This window comes from Podarcis cretensis (assembly GCF_951804945.1).
Source record: "Podarcis cretensis genome assembly, chromosome: 6".
NCBI classification, from domain to species: Eukaryota; Metazoa; Chordata; class Lepidosauria; order Squamata; family Lacertidae; genus Podarcis; species Podarcis cretensis.
Genome location: NC_137175.1, coordinates 82,342,701 through 82,370,650, shown reverse-complemented (window position 1 = coordinate 82,370,650; position 27,950 = coordinate 82,342,701). Strand labels below are relative to the sequence as shown.

Here is a 27,950-nt window from a genome sequence, read left to right as displayed (position 1 = left end):
GTGGAGGAAACTGCATTTTGGGGGAAAGCAGAGAACTGAGGGACAGGGAATTAATGAGAAATGATACTGTGAAAAAGTAGAGTCAATAGCCAGTTTGGTTGGGGCTTAATGTCACAATTTGTTTCAAAAATCCAACAATTTCCTTGACTGCAGGCTTCTTGTTATGTGAATAGGTCCATTTTAAGTCAGAAAACAGACATTTGTAGAAAAAATCATAAAGTGAAATCTTACACAGTCAGGTCTTCCACATAGGGTCCGAAGATAGGATGTTCTCTCACACGAAGCTGTTAATCAGAAAAGTCAGTGTTGGTCAGCTTTAAAAGCTTCAGAGATTTAGAGCACATTTATGGAACTATCAAACAAGTTTTTATCCATAAGTAGAAGGACTGAAACTTCTCCAACTCAGTGTTTGTTAATCTGGGACCCCAGAACAGCAGTGACATTGGCATCCTAATCCATATTTGCACATGTGAACCTGAGTGCTGAATAATATGCCAAACAACTGGACATCACAAATGAAAAAACTAAAAAGGGCATGGGGACAGAGGGGAAATAAGAGAAATAAGAGACTGAAGCGTTTTATTATAACAATGTGAAAACCCTAGTAAACCACAGATAACAAAACAAATGGTTTTTGTTTTATTTTGCCACAAAATAACTTTTGAAAACCCTGAAAACAACAGAATGCATCTTTATGATACATTTTATTTTTAAAAAACATGAAGAGCAATAAAAACTTTTCACTGCAAGCATCGCAAAATAGTATGCAAACACAGCTTAAGAAGCAAAACCTACAAAAACAGGGAATCAAAACAAAAGAGGTGAGTAAAACTAAAAGTCTGCAAGTCAAAGTAGAAGCTCTTTAAATGGCCAGCTGGAAGTCCCATCCGGGGCTGAGAGTGCCGGGCTGCAGAAATGCTGCCGGGATCGAAAGCGGCTATATACACCCCTATATAGCCTCACTGAGGCTCATACATTAGCCTTTGAACAGATGCCCATCTTTTTCTATGCTTGTAAGAGCCAAGAACAGAAAGGATCTAATTCCTTATGGCTATGAGGCTAGCCCACATCCGGAGAGTTACTGTTTTATACACTGACAATACATCAATGTGCAGAACGTAATGAGTTACTTACAGGCTGTTTCTTCTGTCCATTTTCAGCTTTGTAGACTAGCAAGTCGTGAATTTTTTCATTGTAGACTTCAAAATAGCTCATCTCAAGATGAAAATCAGTCTAATTAAAAAAAAAAACAGCTTTATTGTTGCCTGTACACCCAAGAAACACAGTACAGCAATAGAATATATCAACAGTTATTAAGGTGTAAGAGCAGCCTTGCTAGCCAACAGAGGAGCATATTGATTTTTGGTTTTATGTTATGGTAAAAAAAAAAAAAAACACCCCCAAACCACAGAAATATCAAGTACTTTAGAAATATGTTGCTCTGGCAATTTGCTTCCTACACACAGCCACGTGGAAGCTGTGATGAAATCCCCCCCTGCTGGTGAATATGGGTTGAATGAAGAAGCCACAAGGATGGGGCAAATTTCAGGGTTGGCTTTTACTCAGTACAATCACTCCTGAGGGAATACCGATACAGTGGTGCCCCGCAAGACGAACGCCTCGCAAGACGGAAAACCCGCTAGACGAAAGGGTTTTCCGTTTTGGAGGCGCTTCGCAAAACGAATTTCCCTATGGGCTTGCTTCGCAAGACGAAAATGTCTTGCGAGTTCCTGCGGGGTTTTTTCCCTTTTTCCCCCCTTTTCCTAAGCCCTAAGCCGCTTATCAGCTGATCCGCTAAAAGCCGCTAAACCGCTAATAGCGCTAATCCGCTAAGTTGTCAATGGGCTTGCTTCGTAAGACGAAAAAACCGCTATACGAAGAGCCTCACGGAACGGATTAATTTCGTCTTGCGAGGCACCACTGTATTATAATACACGTGTGTGTGTGTGTGTGCGCGCACGCGCATATATACACACACACACACACACACGTGAATGTATATGTGTGTGTGTGTGTGTGTGTGTGTGTGTATTAGTATTCTGTACCCCTCCACATGCCTGCCCTCAGTAAAAGCATTGAGCCGATCAGATCAACAGCATTTATCACCCAGTTCACAAAACCCCCATGCAATTGTTGCAGGATACTTCCAAAAAAGCACTGCTGCCACTGTGGAAATCATTGCAATCACATGTAGTGCACCTATGTGGAAGTGTTGATTCACATTAACAGTGCCTCCACAACAGTGATGCCCAAAAGTGAACCCAAGGTGGTTCCATGTACTCCCGAAGAAAGTGGAGCAGCCTCAATAAGTTCAGAAAGAAAAGTAATGCTGCAGCAATACCTGTTGTGTTTCTTTTTCTGCTATTTGAGTAAAGAGATCTTCGCAGAATCTTGGTATTATTCCTCTTTCGTCATCATCAAATCCCATCATACTGTAATGACAAATATTGCAATTATAGGCTCAGGTTATAACTCTGCAGAATATGATGTTCACACTCCCTAACAAGGCATTAATACAGAGGGGGTACCAGTTTTAAAAGATAACTAGAAGAAAATTTCTGCATAATATTGTAAAATCTAATAAGATTCTTAAAACGGATTAGCTAGGAAAGGGGACAGGTGACTATGGTGTTCTTAACTGCATGGTTTGAAGTTAAGACAATCCACACGCCATATGGCAAGCTTTGGCTATCGTGTGGCTTCTGGTCATCTAACCATATTAATTGTTTTATTTGCGTGCTGAGGTCCCCCAAAACACCCCTACCCCCAATAACTCACACATCACTCATAAATTTTTGTTTAAGGTTTTTGGCATAATTTTGGCCACAACTTTATTATACATACACATTGTGAGTGGTTGCTTAGGCATTGGTTATGACTATCTTTCCCCTCCGCCTTGGGGGACAGCACTGACTCCCGGATTCCAGTGAAAGCCAGTGTGGAGGAACAAGATCAGGGATAACTGGAGCTGTGGCACAGACCCTCAGCTTCTCCCCGCATGCTCCCAGGGGCTTACGCGGCCCGCATCCGATTCCAGGGGTTTGGACGAAAGAATGGTAAGCCCCTGAATTCCTTTAATGGAATTCCCGTGCAGCAGCAGCATTGGAGGGGCAGGCACAGCCAATCCATACCCCTCCACCAACCAATTTAAACCAATGCCTAACCGCCAACCTTGCAAGTTGTGACGATTTGCTACGCAGTAGGCAAAAACCAAATGGCACACACTAATCAGCCAAATGGAAAAATTCCTACCAGGCCCCCGCACCAAGGCGGACGACCCCATGACAGGCATAGCAAGGTCAAAGCACAAGCCCAAAAGGGAGGGCGGGCGGGTGATCCAGTTCCCACATTGAAAGAGAAAGCAGCTTGCTGTGAACCTTGTTTAAATAACCTGTTCCCACCCCCAAATTGGCAACATCAATTTTATCCCAGCAACTCAAACAGCCAATCCTTGCCAGGCCCCACTATCTTATCCTGCCTGGCAACTATGGGATGTCTTGCGAGGCCCCATCTGCAACACGTGCTCTCCTTTAGTGAGAACACGCTTTATCACATTTTTATACCACCTCATCTGCAAATCTCAGGGCAGTTCACAACATAGAGTTGCTAGGAGAAGATATTAGATCCATATTATTTATAATAATACCTCACGTTTATCTTGAACTTTCTACATACTTCACAAGTGTCATCTCAGCCATTATTCCAACAACCCTGCCAGGTAGGCCAACATTACTGTCACCGTTTTACTGAAGGTAAAATGAAGTTTGGTAGAGCCACTGCCTTGCATGCAAAAGATCCCAGCTTGGGTCTCCAGCTGTTTTTGGACTACAACTCCCATCATGCCTAGCTAGTAGGACCAGTGGTCATGGATAATGGGAACTGTATAGCTGTTTTTGGACTACAGTTCCCATTATCCATGACCACTGGTCCTACTAGCTAGGCATGATGGGAGTTGTAGTCCAAAAACAGCTAGACTAGTTTTCCAGCTAGTTTGGGAAACGCCGGAATGGTCTGTCTTGGTATAAGAGAGCTTCCTATGAGCCTAACAGCATACGTGAGATCTGAACAAGGAAATTCCTGCTTCTATTAGTTACTGTTACCCTAAAGCCCTAGATAATCACAGTTCAGTTTTTCTGTTTAAAACAAAACATAACATAATTTTCTTCAGAGAGATTTAAATAAAATGTTCTCTGTACTGTTAAGTTGGCTTCATTCAAGTCAGTCTTCTGTTTCAATAATAATCTCATTCACTTAAGAAACAAACATACAACAAAAAAGCATCTGGATACAACATGTGTTGGGTGTCAACAACAGCAACAGAAATGGAACACTTCCAATCCAACTTACGTGTATGACTTTCCAGAACCAGTCTGTCCATATGCAAAAAGGCAGGTGTTGTATCCTTCAAAGGCTCTTTCTAGGAGAGGTACTGCCAGAGACTGATACACCATCTCTTGGCTTGCAAAATTATGGCATTTATCAAAAGACCAGAATGAAAAGTCAAAAGTGAAACTGTAGATTTGTTTTGTATTTGGATGGTGCACAACAGTCTCTTGCCCTGTCATGGAAACCACTTGTAATGTTTCTTCATTCTTATCTCTGAATAAAGGCACAAAATAAATGTTAGTTATAGGGGGTGAGTGACAAAAAAACACTGAACACATTCAGCTTTGTAACTGATCTTATAAACCAAATTTAATCTAAATTGTCTAATTGATGTTGTAACTAAATCATTATAATATGTGACAGTCTTCAGGTTAATTGTGCATCAGCCATATGAATTTTCTATATGAATCTTCTTAAAAGTTTTTAAAATTTCATTATATGTAAAATGTCAGCATAGAGATAGACTGTATTGAAGTTCAGTGTACTACATCAACCATTCATAGAACTAATGTACAAAATACACCTAGATCAAAATAATTCATAAATATACTGTTTAGGATCCAATGCTAACATGTGTAACAAACACCAAAATCCATAGGACTTGTTGAAATCCAGGATTACAGTAAAACAGTCAAAGAAAATTATTTATATTTTTATAAAACATATAGTTCCAAGATCAAAGACTAAATTAACTACTAATATAAACTCCATTGCAAGTGCCCAGTTTCTAAAATGCAAAGCTAGCATCTGCAGATCTGTTGCCTAAAAATCAGAAGACTGATAAAAAATTCAAAAGCCACTGTGCTGCATAGCATTTAAAAAAAAAATTATACAGGGGGACAAAAAGCTGGACATTACTGTGCATGCAGAGTTCCACTTTTGCAACAGGACTTCCCCTTCCTGTCCTCTTGAGTGAGCCCTCAAATTGCGCTCCTTCAACCCCCTGGAGCAGATTTTGTGAATGCATGGTGGGCTGCAGGGAAGAGGAATGACAAGTTCTGTTGCGCAACTAGAAGTCTGCTGCACAAGGGAACAACAGTGCTGGATATGACTATACTCTTGCCCCCAAAATCTGAGGTTTATTAAAATGGAGCCCAGGAGGAATTTTGCAAAGGGAATTGGATTAGCTTCCCTTGCAAGGTGGGCTACTGAGCTAACGAAGTACAGTGGTGCCTCGCAAGACGAAAAGAATCCGTTCCGCGAGTCTCTTCGTCTTGCGGTTTTTTCGTCTTGCGAAGCAAGCCCATTAGCGGATTAGCGGATTAGCGCTATTAGCGGCTTAGGGGCTTAGCGGATCAGCTGATAAGCGGCTTAGCGGATCAGCTGATAAGCGGCTTAGTGGATCAGCTGTTAAGCGGCTTAGCGGATCAGCTGATAAGCGGCTTAGCGGGGGGAAGGGGGAAAAACCGTAGGAACTCGCAAGACATTTTCGTCTTGCGAAGCAAGCCCATAGGAAATTCGTTTTGCGAAGCACCTCCAAAACGGAAAACCCTTTCTTCTAGCGGGTTTTCCGTCTTGCGAGGCATTCGTCTTGCGGGGCACCACTGTATCAACTATCATCCCATTTTATTTATTTCATATAGTTGTTAAATTGTCTCAGCCCTAGTTAGTACACACAGATCCCTTATAAAGTGGGAAATGGAAGTAAAGAGAAGTGCACCTGTTTGTATAAAGACACAACATTAATTAAACTGGGTAATATATCTAAGTGGTTGGAGAGCATGTTATGCTACTCAATATCATGGTAACAACTTGTACAATTTCATATATTAGTCCCCCAAAAAATGGTTATATACCTGACACTAAAGGGTCGTATTCTCACAGCTACAGTCACTTTGCTGTTTTCTATTTTGAAAGGGTCTTCTTTACCACATATGTTCTGCATTAGAGTATCTTCTTTCTGCGAAGCAGTTTGTTGAGTATATGTGGTATTTTCTTGCAACCTTCTGTTTAGAGTAAATTCATTAGTACCAGATTTCTTGGCTGATATTGTTTGAGGACACAGAATCTTATTCTTTATGCTTGGGGCAGCAGGAGTCTTGGCATGCTGAACAGCTCCACATCTGGGGGTGAATTTCATTCCTTCTGTCGAACCTTTCCTTGGTGTCTTCTGCTTTTCCAGATTTTCATTCTTAACAAATCTATTTTGCAGACCTTCAGTTCCATTTTCCTTACTGGAATTACGCTTTTCAGCTAGTTTTAACATAGACGTCCTTTCATCAAGTTTTCCTACTGTTAAGAGTGATGGTCTAGGAACTTTGTTTTTACTCTGAGAATCACCAACAACTGTCTTGTATCTTAAAGGTGTGTAGCTACCAGTAGCATTTGAACCATTATGATTAAAAGATACATCACTTTTCATATCAGGATTTCTCTTTCCATCTGTGAGGCCTTGAAGTGACAAAAGGCCAGTCTTAACAAACGGAGGGTCACTGCTGCTAATTTTTGGTGGAAACAATGTTTTGCCACTCTTCTGGGGAAGAGGGTCTCCTTTTTCTGGTTTGGCTTCGGGAATATTTGTTTTGTGCTTCTCAGTTGACGCAGTCCTTGTTCGGCGCTGCAGCGTCAGTCTTTTTTCCACTCGTGTATTTTCACTGTCATGTGTTGTATTTGTATCAGATTGTTCTTTGCTCGTCACAGTTCTTCGTTGGAGTGTCAGCTTGCCTTCAGTCGTGGAAGCAGATGAAGTGTCAGCCAGTTTGTTACAGGCTGAAAGCACATAGGTCGTATTTATTTCTTTGGTTTTACTCAGGGACTGGGACTGAGGATTGCTTCCCTCATTCTCCAGTGTGTGGGAGGTAAATGTCTGTGCAAACCTGTTTCTAGCAATGACATTTTCTGGAGGATGCTTTTGTGAATAACCACCAGGTGCACTAATATGGCTTTTCTTAGGAACAATATAAATAGGCATTGAGACCTAAAGCAAGCTGCAACTGCAAGACTGAAACAATATATCATACAAGCTCTTCCTGAAGAGTGTACTTGACTTGTAATCTTATTTTCTCTTCAGCACAGAATGTATCACTATGGGATCTGTTCAAAAAAATAGAAGCCATTATTATTTTATATTTTACTCAACTATTGTCATGTGGGTAATATACTAGACCCTATTTCCGTACCTATGCTGAAGGTAAAGTCTTCCTTATAGGATGGATAAATCAACATTTAAAATAATTACTTTAAATAGATTTTTAAATGATATTTTAGCATCAAATTCATTTTGTTTAAACTTCAATTTACACAAAATGCCACATTAAAAAAAAATAACTTAAGTGATTAATTTTATACTTCTCTTAAAACTCAGTTAATTATCACTCTGTCAAAGACAACTGAATTTATCCCTACCTTTCTATGCTAAAGGTGGATAAATGGAAACAAAATAGTTTACTTACTTTCATATATTACATGTATTGCAGCAAATTATGAATATTTAGAATTAAAAACATAACAGCATCTTTCCATCTCATGGATAATTGTTTTGCTCAGTCATTAACATAACTTGTTCAGGAGAGTTCAGAGTACTTGGCTCACAATGCAGAACATAGGAATCTTGATCTTTGACATCTTACCTTGCCTGGTTTCCTTGTATGCATACAGAAAGCCATTGTTACATTGCCCCTTACTTCTAAGTATATATAATACAGTGCAAAAAAGGCACATGAACTACATCACTCAACATTTTAAGATAATGGTTTGATTTAAAGCCATTATTTACATAGGTCTTTTTCATAACTTTAAATCAGTGTTTGACAGTTGGTGCTGGAAGGGAGGAAATTCCCAGGGTCTGTGTCTGAAGCAGAAGTCCATAGATAGCATTACTAAAATATCTGTCACTGATCTCTAACCCCACCCAGCCTTTGCCATTACTTGGCAATATTGTTGCCAAAGGGAAATAACATTTTCCTGCCCATCTCATGTAAATCCTCTACCCAGAGAAAACGGGTGTCAAGCTGCCAAGATGAACCCATTTTCTTCCTGCCCACATCCAGCCATCAGTCCAATCCAGGTTCTCCACCTCAAAACTTATACGAATCCTGTTCATATTCAGCCTCAGCTGCTGGGGGGGGCGGGGCGGGGGAGGTAGTGCAAAGTGGAATAAATACTGGCCAAGTGAAGTGGTGGAAGATATTTCAGCTTAGTTACTGACACTTGATTTGCAGGTGAGAGGTGGGAAGCTAGCAAATTCCATCAGGCAACTTCTTTCTGGTGATACTAATACTTGCTGCAGGTATCAAGAGGCAGGGAGATGAAACAGCAATGTACAATTTGTGTGTGCGCGTGTGTGTTTTGTTTGTTACTGTTGCTTTAAAACTATAAAGCCACCTTAAATAAGCATTGGGAAAGAAAAGCAGCGCATGTAGAGAGAATGACCGTACCTTCCACCTGGTAGAGAAGTTTATAGTCTGTGTATAGAGTGAATATTTCTTCCATTTCAGGGTGAGGTGGGAATTTTATAATCGGTTAGCGAATGCGACCAGGAAATATCTGGCTTGGAGTTTAAGAGAAGGATTGAAAGCAAGCCTTTGGGGCTGCTCAGGGTTTGTGCCTTCGGGCGGGGCGGAAGAGCACCTATTAAGAATATCCGCTTAAGTAAACGATGCTTAGCTTTTAGTCCCTGCAAGAATAGCGTCCTCCCTCCGCATCAAAAGGAGCCCCTTCCTTAAACAGGGGCGAGACTGCAGGAAGCAGAAGACCAACCCTCTCCACTGCCAAAAAAAGCCACACGTCCCGCATTTTTAAAGCAGGAAGCCCAGGGGAAAAGGGACGGCCTGACCTCTCGGAGAGAGCTGATACCTGTCCAGGAAGGATACCTGTCCAGTGACTCACCTGTCCTCAGGAGATCGACCAACAGCCCGTCCTCCTGCGGCGCCTCCTAAACTCTCCATTCGAATACGGCGGCGGCGCCTGCTATTGGTTGAGACGGACGGTGAGGTCACACGCAGTCCCGAGAGGGAAGCCGGCAGCAAGCGAGGCTGCTCGCGACATCTCCGGTTCTCAACGGAGCTGCGGCCATGTGCGGGGTGACGGGTGAGCGGGAGAAGTCGGCTTTTGCCGAGCGTGTGGGTGGCGTTTAAATGGAGACTCCGCTCCTTTCTTAGTGGGAAGAGCATTAAACGGAGGGCCGCCGCCACACAAATAGACCGAGAGGAGCAAGGGGGGGGGGAGCAGTACCGTTCGTGCTTGCAAATCTAACCACTCTTAAATTACAGAATTGCAGAGTTGGAAAAGATCCCAAGGGTCATTTAGTCCAACCCCCTGAAATGCAATCTCAACTAAATGATACTAGATGCGGGTGCTGTTTGTGTCTCCATTACGGAAAGTCTTCTTGTTTTCAGTTCAGTTTTTCCTGCTGAGATTATTATTAAATTTTATTTATTAAATTTGTCGGTCACTTGCCCAGGGCAGCCCAAAGCAGCACGCACATGCCAAACCTTTCAGCCACAGCACCTACAGCTATTCAGTCGGGTTTTTCCACCATTTTCTGGTACCTCCTGGTACTCCTCAAAATCCTGTCGTGACTCTTTTTTTAAAAAAAGAATTCAAAATTAAAACAAAATATATTATCCAAAAACATATCATCCTTATTCTTTTCCCCCATTTTCCTCCACCCTCCCACACAAAACCCACCCACCCCCACCCCCACCCCCACCCCCGGCTTCCCTCAGTTCCAGTCTTTGGTTTCTCTGAGAATGCTGTTTTCTGCATGTTACAAAGTTGCATAGATCCTCAAACTATTTAGCTGATTATTATCAATAAAAAGTTTGTGAATGTTTATTCAAAACCTGCCAAGGAGTCCAGTTCGCTTTGTTGCGTCCACAAATACTTCGTAAAGGGTTCCCATTCATCTTTAAAGTCACAGTTATCCTTGTCCCATAGCTTATATGTCAGTTTTGCCAGTTCTGCATAGTCCGTCAATTTTTCTTGCCGACAGTGCCCTGTGACTCTTAATATGAGAAGACAGAAAGTTGGTTGAGGTAGCAGCTTGCCTGCATCAGCACTCCCAGCAAGTGATGTTGGAATGCCCAAATGTGGGAACTTTTCCTTTTGGGCAGAGATCATGCCTTGCAAAGCTCACCAATGAGCTACAACTTAGCAGTGTGGAACTTCTTATCCACTTCCAGAGGAAAGTGACTACTACTCACTGTCAAGCTAGTTAGCTCATGCGTTCTCGGTATGTATTTGTATGTTGTGAACCGCTGTGTGATATTGGGATGAAGGGAGGTATACAAATTTTTATATATAATTATAATGGTAACTCCTGACCTCACAGCAGGGTTGAGTAACCTCGGTCTCAAGATACGATACATACATCTTTATTGCCATTGTCCCATACAGAACAATGAAATTTAAAAAATCTACATCAGACATTCAAAACCAACAAGCCTGCTATCCCAGCCTGGTTAACCCCCTAAAAACTCTGGTACCCCATAATTAAACACAATATACTCCCAGAGACTACCTTAAAGGTAAAGGGACCCCTGACCGTGAGGTCCAGTCGTGACCAACTCTGGGGTTGCGGCACTCATCTCGCTCTATAGCCTGAGGGAGCCGGCGTACAACTTCCGGGTCATGTGGCCAGCATGACTAATCCGCTTCTGGCGAACCAGAGCAGCACACGGAAACGCCGTTTACCTTCCCGCCGGAGTGGTACCTATTTTATCTACTTGCATTTTGATGTACTTTTGAACTGCTAGGTTGGCAGGAGCAGGGACCGAGCAACAGGAGCTCACCCCGTCACGGGGATTTGGACCACCGACCTTCTGATCGGCAAGTCCTAGGCTCTGTGGTTTAACCCAAAGCGCCACCCGCGTCGCAGAGACTACAGTACCTTACACTGCGTTTAAAACCAAAATCACGTTTTGCTAAAAACTGTTTCTCAGGCCTAGTCTTTATAACCCTGTACCTTCTTCCAGAAGGCTGAATGTGACCCTGAGGCACACCCCCCCAGGCCACACCCATTGTGCAGCCCTGCTCCCCACCCTTCTCAAGTGTTTTGGCCTGGCTGGAATGTGACCTTGAATTGTGATGACACCTCTTGCTCGCCTGAATGGAAAGGTCTGTAGAAACCTGAACTTTTGCAGAGCTGAACATAGCCTACTATACAAAAGTAAAAGTCACACCTGCTGCGCTGCTCGCTTTTCTTGAATTTGCTACGTACTGTTGACAGCATCTACCCAATTTGCCATTTAGACTAGTTCTCACCTAGGGTTAATGTCTGGCTATGCCAAAAGCAGTTTTAGGTATGCTTTCAGATGTTTAAGGTTTTATTTTTAATTGCATGGTTTCAGTAAAAATGTGTTTGCCACCCTGGGTTCCTTTTGGGAAGAATATAAATTCAAAAAATAAAGTCTAAACCATAGGAGCAAAGTTCTAGGAACTGAGATCCCTTTGCCCCCCCTCCCAATAAAACATTTGAGGGGACTGGGCCCCTAAAGTTGATGGGCATTGCCATTCAAATGGTGTCCTTGCACCACGTCATGTGATTATGTGGGATAGGACTTCCTTGCCCCCCCCTTCTAATATTTTATTCAAGTTGGCACCTCTAGTCTAAACCTACAGAAGCGCTCTTGGAATATGATCATCTCCTTTCTGCTACAGGCCTAGGTCTACTACCATTTTGGTTCCTCCTATGTTTCATTACTCTTGTTGTCTTTACTTTGTATTATGTTCTACATATAAAACACAAAAGGTGAACATATGATCAAGAACAAGATAACCAAATTAACCTGGATACCAATTTCATATGCATTATTAAAGTCCCTACTAGAGTATGCTGTACCAAATATATACCGTGTGTATGTATGTATGTGTGTGTATTCAACAATATTGTCTGTATTTATCTGATTTACAGATTAAATCTGACTGAAACTAAAAGAAGTTACATATGAATGAAGCAAGCCATGTTTCATCTTGCTTAATAAACGCATTTTCATTTTCAAGCTGCCATTTGTTCCAAACTTCTTCAGCTTTGCCCTGCCATTTTTAAAAATAGAACAATGGACATTTTCTTCCAAAAAAAAAGACCCCCAAAATGTAGGGGAAGCATTTATTTAAACCAATTAAGTGTCCAAATTTAATTTATTTGAAGGAAAATTATATGAAATTGATTCATAGATGGTATTTAACATTGGGCCGATTAGCTAAGATGTACAAATCGGAATCTGATTTGTGCTGGAAACCCCCAAGGCATTCCTGTTAGGAATGGTTCAGAAGGAGGTACCCAGGTGTCAGAAAAACCTATTTATGTATGTGACAACAGTGGCCCAGATTTTGTTAGCCCCAAAATGGAGGGTGAGTGGCAATTTAAGGTGAAAGAATATGCAGAGTTAGCAGGTCTAAGTAGAATAAGAGAGCAAGAAGAACAGGTATTTAAAGAGGAGTGGAAGTTTTTTGCTGAGTATGTGGAAAATGATTGTACACAGTTGAAAACCCTGGTAGTATCAAGGTAAATTCAACAGGGTGAATTTGGGGAAGGGTGTAAAATGGGGAAAAACTGATTTAGATAGATATACAAGAATATGCAAGAATTATGGATAAATAAATAAAAAAAATTGGAAGAGGAAGGAGGGAAGTCATTGAATGTATGGGTATAATGAAGGATGCTAATGTAGAAATGTAAAACCTGAAAACTTTAATTAAAAATATTTTATTAAAAAAAATATTAATTTCTCATCTGAAAAAATGTATCACAAAAGAGAAGAATTAGAGTATTTTGTAAAAAGCAGGACCTAACACTTTTTTTTGTGGGATGAGGTTTCATAGATGAGAGTTGATGTCATTTGACCAGTTGAATTAGGACTTCCATGTGACCAACATTTTTTTATTTAAAAAAGTTAAAGTGATTTGTATTTGAAACAGGGGCAGGGAAATAAGGAACACTTCATGTGAAATTGCTTTATAGAAGCTCAGACCATCTAAGCCAGTATTATAAATTCTGCATGGCCTTGTATTATTATTTTTTTTATAATGATTTTTGGACCTATTTTTACCATGGGTAGTACTGGGCTGACTGGAAAGTGATCTTCAAGTATCCAGCTATACTTCAATTTCCCCAGAAAGCCTCTGGGCTACAAAGGGGGATATTTTAGCTGATCTTCCTAACAGTTAGACTTTAATAATAATAATAATAATAATAATAATAATAATAATAATTTATTTGCCGCCCATCTGACTGGGCTCCCCCAGCCACTCTTGGCTGCTTCCAACTTATTAAAACACAACACAACATCAAAAATTAAAAACTTCCCTAAACATGGCTGCCTTCAAATGTCTTCTAAAAGTCAAATAGTTGTTTATTTCCTTGACATCTGATGGGAGGGCATTCCACAAGGTGGGTGTGACTACCAAGGCAGATTACTTGAGTCTCCTCTTTCTTATTCTTTCCTTGGTCCTCCTTTTGGTCATTCCTCAATGCCTCCAATACTCTCTTGCCAACCATCACAGCAAACAAACTCAGAAGAGACTGGAATCTCACATACCCACAGCACCTCTGCTTGTCGGGCACATGGCTAACCTCCCTTAGTTGGACAAGGTCTAAATTTAAAGAGGTGCAGAGCATCCGGAATCAACTCTTTCACCCTTGCTGTGCTCAGTACTGGTCATTCTGGTTGCCTGAACTAAAAGGGTCTGAGTGGCCAGTAACCATCTTTATGGAACGCTATAACCAACTCAGGTTGCTCTGGTCTCATCATCATGCTTGTCCTCTGCAACGACATGAGACCACAACCTTTTGGGTTACTGGATGGTAACTGGATGGGAGGCTAACCGGTTGCCACATGTATGCTGCTTAGGGTCCCATAGCAAGGGCCTGTAAGACAGAGTTGTTCCGCCTTGCCTTTGACTTGGAGCCAATTTGATTCCCTCCCTCCCTTTCTTTCTTTTTTCCTTTCCTTCTCCTGCGATGAGGCTACATTTTAATATTTTAATGTTTCCATATTTTAATGTTGTATTTTAATTTTGTTTTTAAGTTGTAATCATTCAATTTGTTTTTATTATTGCTTGTAAGCCACTCTGAGCCCAGCCTTGGCTGGGGAGGGTGGGGTATAAATAATTATTATTATTATTATTATTATTATTATTATTATTATTATTATTATTATTATTATTTAACAGTGAATTACATGTTACATTTCTTGCAAGGGAAACCCAGATCTTTAAGATGTGCATATTCCGTTTAAAGTTCATGATGCTACGTATTTTACGACTTAATACTGAGTACAAAATATGAAGTATAAAAGCATTCTCATAACAAATCTTGCTATGACTGAAAGCCACTCTTTCAGTCTAATAACCTTGCAGAAAGCCCATTAAATTTCAAGGAAAAATATTAAGCTTTTGCTTTAACTCTACGAACAAAATCAGTAAGTCTTCAAACTGCTAAAATTTGGTTAGATTATGCCCCCAAAGTTAAAAATTCATCACTTAGTCATACAAGTTGTACAAAACAGTTGTATTTAGAAGGACAGTATCACTTGTTACTTCTGAGAAGAGCTTTTGCTGTGTTTTCTAATAACGTCCATAAGATTGTCACTCGTTACAAGGCCATTCTGAGATTGTTTACTTCGCTGCTGTTCTTTCCTCTTCTGGTCATGTAGATATGGAGAATTTAATAACTGGGGTGGGAGAATAGTGCCAGTTGGTTTAACACGCTTCACAACATCCCAGAAAAGTTTCTTGCTGCTGTTATTCACAAAGGTGATTGCAGTTCCACTGTGACCCAGCCGACCTGCTCTTCCAACCTAAAAATAAACAACTGTATTTAAATTTGGCCCAATTATCTGTCTCATGAAACCAAAAGAATCCCTCAGGTAGCTGTAATCCTCATATTATCAAAGTTTACAATCAAAGTTTAGTTTCTGTACAGTAAGAAAACCTCCCTCTCTTATCTCAAGTAGCAGATTCTGCTACTTTCCAGAAGGGCCAGAAACTCTGATGAGCAACCAGTCATTCCACCTGAGGCTGCTGAAGAGTAGCAGTGTTAACCATTTATAATAAAATATTTTTCCATTATTTTGTATGCTTCTCACAGAGCTTATAGAGCTAAAATGCAACCAATAACTATTAAATTAAATAGTACAGCAGAAAAGTATATTTACCTGGTGTACGTATTCATCCATACTTGATGGCATGTCAAAATTCACGACCAGCTTAACGTTGACAAGGTCAAGTCCACGTCCCAGGACTCCAGTGCTTACTACAACTTCATACTTGCCTTGAAATAATCCCTAATGCAAAGCATATAGAAACATTATTTCAGCTGCCTTAAAATTGTCTTGTTGTTAAGGTGCAGGATGTAACTAGAAATAAATATTAAACATTAAGAATTCTGTTGCTTGTCTTGTAATCAAAAGTTACAAGACAAGATTTCCAACAAAGGAAATTAAGCTGCAGAATTCACAGTGAAGCCAAATTCTGAAAATATTTCAAAAGGAAACAAAAATGAGCAACAGGGCAACAAGCAAAAAAATAAAAAGGAAGAAGAATAACTTTAAAGTATTTAAATAGAACTAAAAGCTAGCTCCTCTCAGATATATACTCTGAACTTGAACTCACAGTCAGTCTAGCTGCTGCTCTGAATGTTCAAGTATGTTTAAAAACATTAATGATAAACTGCATCTAAAACTAGGTGGGTAAGCTGTGGCTCTTCAAATGTGGTTGGACTCCCATCAGTCACAGCCTCCATGGTTAATGGAAATGTAGCCAAACATTGTCTGGTTGGCTGCAGGACCCCCACCCCTGATCTAAAGCCAGCCTTACTAATAAATATTACTGCACACTAAAAGCCCCAGGCACCCTGTTCCCCCTGCTGGCCACTATTTCCAATATACCCTCATGGAATATGGTTGTTGCCCTAAAATTTGTACGTGGATCAGATCAAGTAGTTTTCCCAGACCACTGATGAATTCCCAGAATGAGCATGGCAACAGGGTCAGCAAATTATTATTATTATTATTATTATTATTATTATTATTATTATTATTATTATTATTTCTTTGGTGGAAAGCTCAGTCCGTAGAGCATGAGACTCTTAATCTCAGGACTGTGGATTCAAGCCCCATGTTGGACAAAAAGATTCCTGCATTGCAGGGAGTTGCATTAGATGACCCTCAGGGTCCCTTCCAACTCTACAATTCTATGATTCTATTTATTAAAATCTGTAGATCTCAGAGCGGTTCATAACATAGAAATACAAGATAAAAAACACAAAATACATAATAAAAACAAAAAACAAACCAATAAGCCCCCCACCCTCTCCCACAGCCGCATTTAAAAGGGTATCGGATGTTAATCAGCCAAAGGCCTAGTCAAAGAGGAACATTTTAACCTGGCACCTAATGGTGTACAATGAAGGCGCCAGCCAAACCTCCCTAGGGAGAGCATTCCACTGCAGAAAAGGCCCATTCTTAGGTTGCCACCCTCTGGACCTCTCATACAGGACGAATACAAAGAAGGATCTCAGATGATGGACTCAGGGTCTGGGTAGGTTCACATGGAGAGAGGCATTGCTGCTTACAAAGTACAGCTTAATTTGGTTGGAGAGCAGCATCTTTGCGGCAATCCAGAATGCTGCATAGAACAGAATTGTGATGGACTGAACCTATACAAAGCATTCATGAAATTCACAGAAAATTGCAACCTGTTTCAAAAATGTGGCAAGAAAGCACAAATAATTCAGCAGTAAAAGCCTATACACATCTACTCAGAAGTAAATTCAGCAGAGTTCAATGGGACTTACTCCCAAGTAAATGTGTACAGGACTACGGCCTTAAGAATAGGAATCTTTTAGAAAATGGGCATCAGAGATATCTACAAACCTGTAATATGGCAGTTCTTTCTATCTGTGATTTATCAGCATGCATAGAAATTGTTTGCAAGCCTGTAATTTTATGTACAGCATCGCTCAGGAGATCTGCACCCAGTTTGCATTCTACAAATACCAGCACAGGAGGTTTGAACAGTTTCTCATCCTAAAACAAAGCAAAGTCTCATTTAAAGTCTTGCATGATCAACACTTACAACTCTTTCTCTTAATTAGTGTGTATACATTCTACTGAAACGATGTCAATTTAAAAAATGTTACACTTGTCCCAATTTCACATTTTAGATATATATCTTTTATTATCAAACTAAGGGGAGGTTTCGAGTGCAAATATAGATTTATTTTTTTTACTTAAATTATAATATTCATTGACTCAGCCATGGAAGCTTTTAAAAATCATCAGTAAGAATTGGAGGCAGAGTAATATTAGATTGTCCTTAGACCCAGAAACATAAGAAGTCTGCCTGCTCAGGCCAATGGCCCATCTCGTCCAATATCCTGTTCTTACAGCAGTCAGTCAGATGCCCGTGGGAAGCTGTAAGCAGGACCTGAGCACAGGAGGTCCTGCAGTTTCCAGGAACTGGTATTCAGAAGCATACAGCCTTCAGCCACAGATGCAAAACATAGCCACTGTGACTAGTAGCCACTGAGAGCCTTCACCTCTTCAAATTTGTCTAATCCTCTTTTAAAGCCATCCAAGTTGGTGGCTAGCACTGTCTGCTGTGGAAACGAATTCCAGAGTTTAACTATGAGCCGTATAAATAAGTACTTTGTTTCGCCTGTCCTGAATCTTTCAACAATTATGAGAGGGAGAAAAGCATTTCTCCAACCACTTTATTCACGCCATGCATAATCTTACACAATTCTATCATGCCACCTCTTACTTGGTTTTTCTCTAAAGCCCAGAATACTGCAAAGTGAGTTGCTCCACTCACTTGATCATTTTGGTTACCCTTTTTTGAACATTCCTGTTGACCTTTATAAAACAAAAATTCTAATGAGAAGGAAACTTTGCTGTCTCACATGACTACAGCTAGAATTCTGTATGGTACGTACTGGAATGTTAAGCATATTGCTAAACTGAGGGAGCTGTGGGAGGTGGCAGAGCTGAACAGAGTAACGTGGCCCTTCCAAGTCTGCCAAGCTTATGTAATATTAACAAGTTTAAAGTAGATTGTGCAGGTATCTTTGAAATGCTGTTAAAAATGGAATCTCGTCAGTGATATTAGCATTACTGCAGCTTTTGCACAATTATTTCTATGTGGCTTGCACAATGTATTTACCAAAATAAAATATCCTATTTCTGGCAAGAGGATGAGAGTATAAACAATATACTTGCACTAGGATAATAGAACTGGATGCTTTTTCTTTTTCACTATTCCGTATCACAAACTGCTTTTAACCCTCAGTTTAAAAAGCAGTTTGCCATATAACATGCTAGGGCTGCTGTTTGGAGAAAAAACATAGGTAAGGGTTGCTACCGCAACCTCCTTTACCTGGAGTAAGGTCCACTGAATTCAATAGACCTTAATTCTGAGTATAGATGGTTAGAATTGCAAAGGAACTTTTCATTGGATCCCAGCCATGATGCTTTGGATCCTGCCTATTTCTAAACACGTCAACACTGGGCTACTTAAATGCCTCTCAGAATCACAGATTATAAAGTACTGAAAATGCAATAATAAGCTAATGAATATCACCAACAATATTGAAACAATAAACATTTTGTTTCTTCTTCCACAAGTTTCAACAAAAGCATTGGCTAAACTGAATTGCAGGGACGTGTTTATGCCTCTCTGCTGGGGAGCTCTCAAGAACAAAGCTGAATCAGTTAAACAGCCATTTTCCAGTTTCTCTCCTCCAAATCTGCAAAGAATCACAATTTGTGGAAGAAAAACAACAGGTTCTCCCTTCCAAGGATACTAACATTTAATATTTCAAAAAGCTTTTTCTTTTTGGACGGTTCTTCTACCCACAAGATAATCTGACGAACGTTGGAACATGGCTGGTTCTTTTCTCCGATGGTTATTTTCACTGGATTTTGCAGAAGTCGATTGGCCAGCTGTTCAGTGCCAAAAGGCATTGTGGCAGACACCAGAATAGTCTGATGGTCTGTGGGGATATTTTCCAAAATGTCTAAAACCTGCTGCTGGAAACCCATCTTTAACATGGTATCAGCCTATGTTAAAGAAAGAGAGAGAGAGAGAGAGACAGACAGAGAGAGAGAGAGAGAGAAACACAGACCAGTAAACATTAACATTCCACTGTAGGAGCAGAGGTGAGGAAATAAAAGATTAATTCACTTTCATTGCCAGCATAGTCAGAAGAACAGCCTTGCTGGATCATTTGGTGCAGCATCCCATTTCCTACAGTGGCCAGCCTCTAGGGAGCCTACAAGCAGGAAATGATAGCAATAGCCACTCTGGCTGTCACCCCCCAGTGATTGGTATGCAGCCTCTGACCCTGGAGACAAATTCTATTTCCACCATGACTAGTAGCCTTTGATAGCCTTATCCTCCATGAGTTTGTCTAGCCCACCATATGCAGCCCTTGGAAGGATGTTCAAAAGGATATGCAGCCCTGAAAAAAAGGTTCCCCAACCCTGCACTATGCCTATTCGCAGCACCTTCCAGTTCTACTTTATGCTTCTCTTTCCTGCCAGCAACTCACTACTGTCCAAAGTGCACACTAGTGTCTGCAGCGGCTGCTCCCACTTTGCAAAAAAAGTGACCTAGGTGCTTAATCCTGAGGTGTGCTCTCATCTCTTCCTTCCTGACAAATAAATGGGTCAATACACCATCTGAACTGCATTCCAAGCATACCATGCACTAGCCAAAGTACATACGCATTGCATGTGCTTGAAATCTACTAGTGGTCACCAGACAGAAATCGAGCCATTTCAGCCATTGTTATTTCATATTTAAGTAATACCTGCATGCACACTCACACATATATTTTGTGTTTTGTCCCACCATGTATACTTACTTCATCCACTACAACAATTTTAATATTATGGACTTGAACGGAGCTTTGCTTTAGAATTTCTAGCAACCTTCCTGGTGTAGCTATGATAACCTAACAGAAAGAGGGTGGAGGCAAAAACACCAACATTAGAAATAAAATCAATGATCAATGCTTCATCATTATTATTTATTATTTTTTATCCTTCCATTCCTCCCAAAAGAACTCAGTGTGGGGGGAAAACAAAAGGTCAAAAAGAATACTTTTTCCCCTTGCAATAATAAAATAAAATATCCTCTCTGCCAAATACTTTCAAGGGTGCAAGAACCAGTATCTTCCAGTCATCAAATACCTGGGTAAACAGGAATGTTTTTGAATTCTACCTAAAGGTTAATGAGGGTGACAGGTGCACCTCACCAAGGAGGGCATCCCATAAGCAGGGAACTATTACTGGCAAGGCAATATAAAGGAGTCAGCACCCAACAGCAAATAAGGCCTCCCTTGCCAATTGTAAAGCCCAATATGGTTGATACTGGGGCAAGCAATTTTTTAAGGACTTGAGACCAAATCTCTTCAACAAGAGCTGAAGTTCTGGAAGCCTTAAACAAAGAAATCAGTATCACCTCTAGTTCTTTGCCATATATTTTTTAAAAAACCCAAAAATCACAGCAGCAGGTTTTACCTTAACATTTTGTTTCAGGCGATGAAGCTGAGGTGGTAATGGCAATCCTCCAACCAGAAGAACAGTTCTCATGTTGGGCAGTCCAATCATGAGCTCTTTAGCTTGTTTCTCTATCTGTATAGCTAACTCCCTCGTTGGCGTCAGAATAAGAGCAGATGGGGTTTCTGCCTGAAGCAGAAAGTGGAAAAAAGTTGTGAGTTGCCAATCTGCATTCTCAATTAAAAGTATCAGATTAGGGGAAAATAAGAGAAAAGTTACTGTAATTCATATCAGATTAGCTCAACAACATCCTTTTCATTCGGATGTCAATGGAGACGACAGCAAATAGTCACAATGTAACATTAGTAACTGTGGAAATCTACTCCCACCCTACTAAGACTGTTAAGTACAGAAATAAGAGTAAGTGGACAAACTGTTACAGAGTATTTCTGAATACTGGAGCACTCTTCAGTGATTATCCGTATGAAGAGGTAAAGCAAATGAAAAAGGGGCTGTGGGACAGGGCTTTTAGGTCACTGCCCCCTGCTTGTGCCAGTTGCTCAAGAGTCCAGCTGTAATTTCTGCAGCAGAAAACCTTTTCTACTTGTGGCTGCTGCCTGTGTATTTAGAAGCCTGAAAGGGTTTGAAGTCGCATGGGGAGCCTCAATGTGTATAAAAAGATCCCCACTGCAGAATTGCAGCTGAACTCTTGAGCAACAGGTGTAAGCAGGGACACTGAGGACCTTTTTAGGACAATTGACAGATTCAGTAATTGTATCGTTTATCCAGTCAACTGACAGATATAAAGCTGAAAGAATATATTAGATATTCTGTACTGTTTTCCAAACATTCAGTTTTTTCAAGTCAACTGACATAAGTTCAAAGAAGAAACAAACAGCTAAAAATAATTTCTCTAGAATTCTCAGTGTAACTAAGGTTGAAATTCAATGCAGAGTTTCCCAAAGAGAAATCCCCTTGAATGCACTGGGATTTACTTCTAAGTAAACATGTACAGGAGCATGCTGCACAATTCCCACAGCTTTTTGAAAATGCAGGTTTATTTTTATTTTTATTTTTTAATAATTTTTATTGCATTTTTCACAAAAAAGAACAAAAAAGCGGATTTTCACAAACATTACAAAAGGAAATATTTTCACAAACATTACAAAAGAAAGAGAAAACATAGACAAAAAAAGAAGAGAAAAAAGGAGATTTTAACATAAAAAAAACAACTCACTTTCCAATTATAACCTTCAGAACCTTATTTTCCTTACTTCCACCCGCCTCCCGATCTTGTATTCTATGTAATAATTAGTTCAGCAAGCTCAATCTTTGTTCATTTTGATTCTTGATCCCTCCCTTTGTGCTCTTATTTAACTCAGTCACTAGAACCCCTTCCTTCCTTTTCAATGTCCTCAACATTCAAAGATTTTACAGTGTTTTTGTAGATAGACTTTAAACTTCTTCCAGTCCTCTTCCACCTGCTCTTCTCCTCGATCTCGAATTCTGCCGGTCATTTCAGCCAGTTCCATATAGTCTATTACTTGCATCTGCCATTCTTCCAGAGTGGGTAGATCTTGTGTCTTCCAATACTTTGCGATGAGTATTCTTGCTGCTGCTGTAGCGTACATAAAGAAAGTTCTATCCTTCTTTGGCACCAATTGGCCGACCATGCCCAGAAGAAAGGCCTCTGGTTTCTTCAAGAAGGTATACTTAAATACCTTTTTCAGTTCATTATATATCATCTCCCAGAAAGCCTTGATCCTTGGGCACGTCCACCAAAGGTGAAAGAATGTCCCTTCAGTTTCTTTGCATTTCCAACATTTATTATCGGGCAAATGGTAGATTTTTGCAAGTTTGACTGGGGTCATGTACCACCTATATATCATTTTCATAATATTCTCTCTTAAGGCATTACATGCCGTGAATTTCATACCGGTGGTCCACAACTGTTCCCAGTCAACAAACATAATGTTATGACCAACGTCTTGTGCCCATTTTATCATAGCAGATTTTACCGTTTCATCCTCAGTATTCCACTTCAACAGCAGGTTATACATTCTCGACAATATCTTAGCATTGGGTTCTAACAATTCTGTTTCCAACTTTGATTTTTCCACCTGGAAACCAATTTTCCTGTCCAAATGATAGGCCTCTCTTATTTGAAAATAATGTAACCAGTCTCGCACCTTATCCTTAAGTTTCTCATAGCTTTGCAATTTCACTTTATCTCCCTCCTGCTCCAGAATTTCCCAATATTTTGGCCAGTTAGATTCCATATTAAGCTTTTTTAAGGCCTTTGCTTCCATAGGTGAGAGCCACCTAGGGGTTTTATTTTCCAATAAATCTTTGTATTTCATCCAGACATTAAACAATGCTTTCCTGACAATATGGTTTTTAAATGTCTTGTACACTTTAGCCTTACCGTACCACAAGTATGCATGCCACCCAAAAACGTTATCATATCCTTCCAAATCTAAAATGTCCGTGTTTTCAAGAAGTAGCCAATTCTTCAACCAGCAAAAAGCTGCTGCTTCATAATATAACTTAAAGTCCGGCAGGGCAAACCCCCCTCTTTCCTTTGCGTCAGTGAGAATTTTGTATTTTATTCTGGGCTTTTTGCCCTGCCAGACAAATCTAGAAATTTCTTTTTGCCACTTCTCAAAACAGTCCATTTTGTCAATGATTTGTAGCGTCTGAAACAAAAACAACATTCTTGGCAGTACATTCATTTTTGAAAATGCAGGTTTAAACTTTACCTCTCCCAAGGCTTTAATTACAACAGGAAGCAGGAAAGCAGCAGTTTTTCCTGAGCCAGTGTCAGCCGTGGCCATGATATCCCTGCCCAGTAATCCAACTGGGATCATCTGCATTTGGACAGGAGTTGGGACTTCATAGCCTGATTTTTTCAAATTGGTGTTTAAAATTTCAGGGAAGCCACAGTGTTCAAATTCTACAATAGGTCTTGCAACTCCTTGACCTTGAACAGCAATGCCTAGTTGCTGTTTTAAGTTTTCAATCTGCTCCTCTTGAAGGCTTAGCACAAATGGATTCTCTTCATAGATGTAAGTACCATCAAGTAACGTGGACCGAGTCTCTGCTTTTTCACAACTGCTAGCAGATTTTGAGTTTTCCTTTTCCTCTTTGATACGTAAAAGGTGTTTGGCTTTGCACTCCAAGCCACAAACATCTTTGTCAGTCTTGTCACAGATGTATTCCCCATAACGACCACAAACCACACAGACAGGTTCCCCAGGCTGTGGCCAACGTTGCATTTTGCTGAAAGATTTTATGGGATCCTCAGCAAGAGAAGAGTCCTCATTGTTTGCATTTTCAAATGTTGCTTCAGTAAGAGCTACAGCTGAATCCAGAGAGATGTGCACCTCAGTGTCTCTTTCCATTGGTTCAAACAAGTCACTCTCTGAGCTTGGCATGTCTTTTGTATCTGACTTAGCATCTCGGAAGTCTCTGACGTTTTCAAGTGAGGATTCACTTGGAGAGGGTTTATTTTTCTTGGTTACACAAGTCCCCTCATCACCAGCATTCCTCTTGACTTTAATAGACCTTGGAACAAACATTCTTCAACAGCCTGTAATGAAAGCATAGAATATGTATTACTGTTCACATCTGATAAAGTAGGATTTCAGAATAATTCAGGGACTGCTAAAATGCACTCCAATATGTATTCATAATTTGGGTTTTTAATTCTTAAAACAATTTACCAAAATAATAGTTCCTGAGGGAGCTATTCACTGCACAAGGCTGACAAGTTGTTCCCTGCCGAAATCGCCATAGCAGCCTCAAACCCAGACAACATACTGCTTCTTAGAAAGGCTTAGGCTGTGTGAGGTACCTTTAAATCACTCACCCACACAAGAATCCTGGAAACTATACTTGACACATTGACAAACTACGGTTTCCAGGGCATGAGATTTAAACATGCTTCGAGTGCATGGCGTGTATATGCAGCCTTGCCTTACTTCTGAACAGACGAATGCAGGGCTTGTGCTGTTAGCAGCAAAGAACGACACAGCCCCGAAGAGCTGGGTGTTTGTTAGTTTTTGTGGCACAAGCTTTTCCGAACTACTAGAACCGGTTCACCCAAAAGCACGTATTATCTACAGGCTAGACAAGCTCGCATAGAAGTCTATGGGGAGGGGGGAAATGAGGACAAACAACCACAGCACCCCAAAAGTGCAGTTTGGGACGATTCTGTTCAAAGCTAAGAGCGAGCAAAGCGACTGTTCCCGATGCAACACAATCACCTACGTGGTCGTGGTGGTGAAGCAAAAGCCTCCGGGCTGTAGTCCGACAGGCCCCGCACCTCCCTTGACCCTGACGCCTCCAGGTACCGTAGCTTGATGGTCTCCCGCCGCAGCAGATGGTCCACCGTGGGTTTTGCAATGTTTGTGGCCGCTCTAGGCACTCAGCACCGGGGCGGAAGAGACGTACAATAAGCGCCGTACTTCCGCTTCCTGTTCGAATGTGCATGGCAGGAGCTGCGGGGCGGTGGAAACCGAAGCAGATGGATAAGGTTCCTTTGTAGTAGTTTCGGGATGGTCCTGCCCATTCCTCCCGCACCCCCCCCCCATAAGTGATTTGGGTGATTGGCTTTTGGAAGAGAGAGGGGGCTGGAGTTGGGGTTTTTAAAAGGAAAGTAGCTGGGTATGGAAGCAAAAAAATAAAAAAATAAAGAAGGAACTGGGTATGAGGAAGGTAAAGAGCCTTCAGCTTACAGAACTGATTTTTTTTCTTTTTTAATTTTTGAAAAGTTTTTATTATTAAAGTAATTCAGCATTAATGCACACATATTGCGAATATACAAGCATACAAACATACATTTCATACAATCCTTAAAAATGTTCAAACATACCTACACTCAGTCCCACAGATAATTCCTTTTCCCATCACCATCCATCACCCTCACCCCACCTTTGTGTTAGACTTCCAATCTACTCAACTGCAATTTTTTTCCACTTCTATTACTTTCTTTCACACACCTTTAACCTAATTTCATGCTTCTTTTTCTGTTACACATTGTTATCCATCTTATTTAGCATTTCAGTATTTAAAACGGAACTTGTTTATTCTAATAGGAGTTATTTGGTTCACAAGGAGGAATCGAAATGAGTGTGGGCTCCTGTGTCTCCTCAGCCCCAGTCATACTGGCAGAAGTTGAGCCCATGTTCAGATTAGCTAGAAGGGGGGAAACCCCAGAAAAAGAGGGGTTGTGAAAGGGGCAGTTGGAAGAAGGGACTGCAAAAGGTAGCTGTTTGCTTGGTCAGAATGAAATGGAAAGGAGTCTGTGGGACTGATCTTTTCTAGACTTAACAACCTAACCATACACAGTTTGCTCACAGGTAAGGCACACTGTGTTCTGTGGCCCCTACTAGGTAAAATATAGACACTCCCTGGAAAGGAAGCCCAGCTGAACACAGTGAGATATTTTGAGTAACATACTAGATCTGCACTGCATGCATAGCACATATGTTTGATGCCTGTGCCAAGGCAGATCTGAAGCAAAGGTTTTAAGAAATTCAGCATCACTGTACAGTATCTCCATAATGGTCGTTGTACCTGTTTGGACACTATAGGGCCATAACTTGTGTTCTTGTCACTGGACTGTTGCTTTAGCTTCCTTATTTATGTATGTATTTCAGGCTTTCCCCCTCTGCTTTTTCAGTCCAAAAGACATTCAGAGTGGCTTCCAAAAATCAGTAATAAAAAGACGGTTCTGCTTTTGGGCTTGCAACCTAAAAGACACAACACAAAAGTAAACAGTGTTGAGAGAGAGGAGAGTAAAACAAAACAAATTCGAGCATTTTTTTCTTAAGCTGAAATGGAAGCAGTAGAATAAAAGTAGGAATCTACCTACTTCAAATCTGTTCCTTAGCTTCCACAGCCTGATGAAATGGCTATTTCCAGGTAAAGTTGAAGGATGGAAGAGTCTGTTAGAATTGATAGTTGGGCATGGACGACACTACTTTGCTCAGGATAAACTTCTTAAGCACAAACTTTCTGCTTTCCTTCTGATGCAACCTGATGGAAAAGATAACCATAGATCCTCAGATGTTTTGCTCTTTGTGGCTACTGAGTACAGAATGCTCAGTCTTCATTAGACTCTTTTGGGGAGTTCTGCCTTAGGAGATTTCCTTTATAAAATACATGGGTTTACCTAGGCCTGCCAGTACCTCCCTCTTGTTCACGGATGACATGGTTTTTTGCTACATGGTTTTGGCACTTGGAGAATGAGTTTGCTGTTAATATACAGTATATGATTATGATTAAGTCTTCTACTGCAGATCAAGCTCTCGACTGCCCTTCTGCTCACTGATCATATACTTTCTAACTGGGTTGTCACTGCCTTTTCATTCACAGACCAAGGCACATTATTTTTCTTGCTTAGGACTCCTATATTTAGAGTTGTTGGAGTAACACTGACCCTAAACAGATGACCAATTTATCAAGTGCTAATATTTTCTAGGGCCATAGATCAGTGGAAGAAGAGGTTCCCAGGTTAGCAGAACATAGTTAGCTGTTTTATATCGAGTCAGACCATTTGGTGCATCTAACTCAACATTGTCTACAATGATTGGCAGTGGCTCTCTAGGGTTGTAGAGTTTCTTCCAGCCCCACCAGGAGATGCCAGGGATTGAACCTGGGACCTTTGGAATGAAAGGCAGATGCTCTGCCACTGAGCTTCAACCTAATTCCAACCAGGGCTGGGGAAAACTCCCATATCATAAAATCATAGAATTGTAAAGTTGGAAGGGACCCTGAGGATCATCTAGTCTAAGCCCCTGTAATCCAGGAATATGCAGCTCTCCCATACGGGGATGAAACCTGCAACCTTGGCATTATCAGTAGCATGCTCTAACCAACCGAGAGCTGCTGTCACTCAGTGCAGACAATTCAATACAAGCAGCTTCCTTTAGCTATGTCTACCACAGATTTGTCTACTAATCAGAATTAGTTTTTTAAAAAATCATGTCTATAATGTATAATGTAATGGGGGGGGCAGTTATCAAGTGGCACGGCTTCCTCACATTTACCACTGGGTGAGCTGGTCATCAGTAGTCACTCAATGTAATAAATGATGTAGTGATCTGCATTTGGTTTCCT

The 27,950-nt window shown here is 40.7% G+C and overlaps 2 protein-coding genes and 1 long non-coding RNA gene across 7 annotated transcripts in view; 1 reads left to right on the top strand and 2 right to left on the bottom strand.

Moving 5' to 3' along the window:
* LOC307218945 overlaps window positions 1-542 on the top strand; it is a 63,159-nt gene extending 62,617 nt beyond the window's left edge. Inside the window, exon 3 of the long non-coding RNA XR_013840167.1 lies at window positions 305-542. This is a non-coding gene — a long non-coding RNA (uncharacterized lncRNA). The remainder of the gene's footprint in view (window positions 1-304) is intronic.
* The window catches only part of KIF14 (kinesin family member 14), a 32,720-nt gene extending 23,372 nt beyond the window's left edge, over window positions 1-9,348 (bottom strand). For 2 of the 3 annotated variants that reach the window (XM_079981032.1, XM_079981033.1), the window contains exons 1-6: window positions 9,214-9,348; window positions 6,183-7,419; window positions 4,348-4,599; window positions 2,342-2,432; window positions 1,135-1,233; window positions 232-284 (exon numbers count right to left, since the gene is read on the bottom strand). In XM_079981032.1, coding sequence (XP_079837158.1) covers window positions 232-284; window positions 1,135-1,233; window positions 2,342-2,432; window positions 4,348-4,599; window positions 6,183-7,297 — 1,610 coding nt within the window. In that variant the 5' untranslated portion in view covers window positions 7,298-7,419; window positions 9,214-9,348. The remainder of the gene's footprint in view (window positions 1-231; window positions 285-1,134; window positions 1,234-2,341; window positions 2,433-4,347; window positions 4,600-6,182; window positions 7,420-9,213) is intronic. The other variant, XM_079981031.1, reaches the window with a different exon arrangement.
* Window positions 9,349-14,539: 5,191 nt separating this feature from the next.
* On the bottom strand, window positions 14,540-26,865 carry DDX59 (DEAD-box helicase 59). 3 transcript variants are annotated; one of them, XM_079981400.1, is made up of 10 exons: window positions 26,700-26,865; window positions 26,406-26,581; window positions 25,181-25,327; window positions 23,588-24,417; window positions 20,850-21,017; window positions 20,192-20,281; window positions 19,134-19,385; window positions 17,202-17,354; window positions 15,483-15,611; window positions 14,540-15,125 (listed from the first exon to the last, which is right to left on the bottom strand). In XM_079981400.1, the coding sequence occupies exons 4-10, from the start codon at window positions 24,404-24,406 to the stop codon at window positions 14,862-14,864; spliced, it is 1,875 nt and encodes a 624-aa protein (XP_079837526.1). In that variant the 5' UTR covers window positions 24,407-24,417; window positions 25,181-25,327; window positions 26,406-26,581; window positions 26,700-26,865; the 3' UTR covers window positions 14,540-14,861. The 3 variants fall into 3 exon arrangements, with proteins under 3 accessions (XP_079837526.1, XP_079837525.1, XP_079837527.1); XM_079981399.1 differs by having other exon boundaries at window positions 25,098-25,327; window positions 26,700-26,864; XM_079981401.1 differs by lacking the exon at window positions 25,181-25,327.
* Between the last annotated feature and the right edge of the window lie 1,085 nt (window positions 26,866-27,950).

Bases quoted from the DNA above. Each gene is read 5' to 3' on its own strand.
- DDX59 (XM_079981400.1), bottom strand. From the start codon at position 24,406: ATGTTTGTTCCAAGGTCTATTAAAGTCAAGAGGAATGCTGGTGATGAG. The intron at 17,355-19,133 runs GTTAGTATCCTT...GCTTTGTTTTAG, and splicing joins AGCTTTTTGAAATATTAAAT to GATGAGAAACTGTTCAAACC. The intron at 15,612-17,201 runs GTTTGTAGATAT...GCTTTGCATTAG, and splicing joins AAAGAACTGCCATATTACAG to GGATTATTTCAAGGCAAGTA.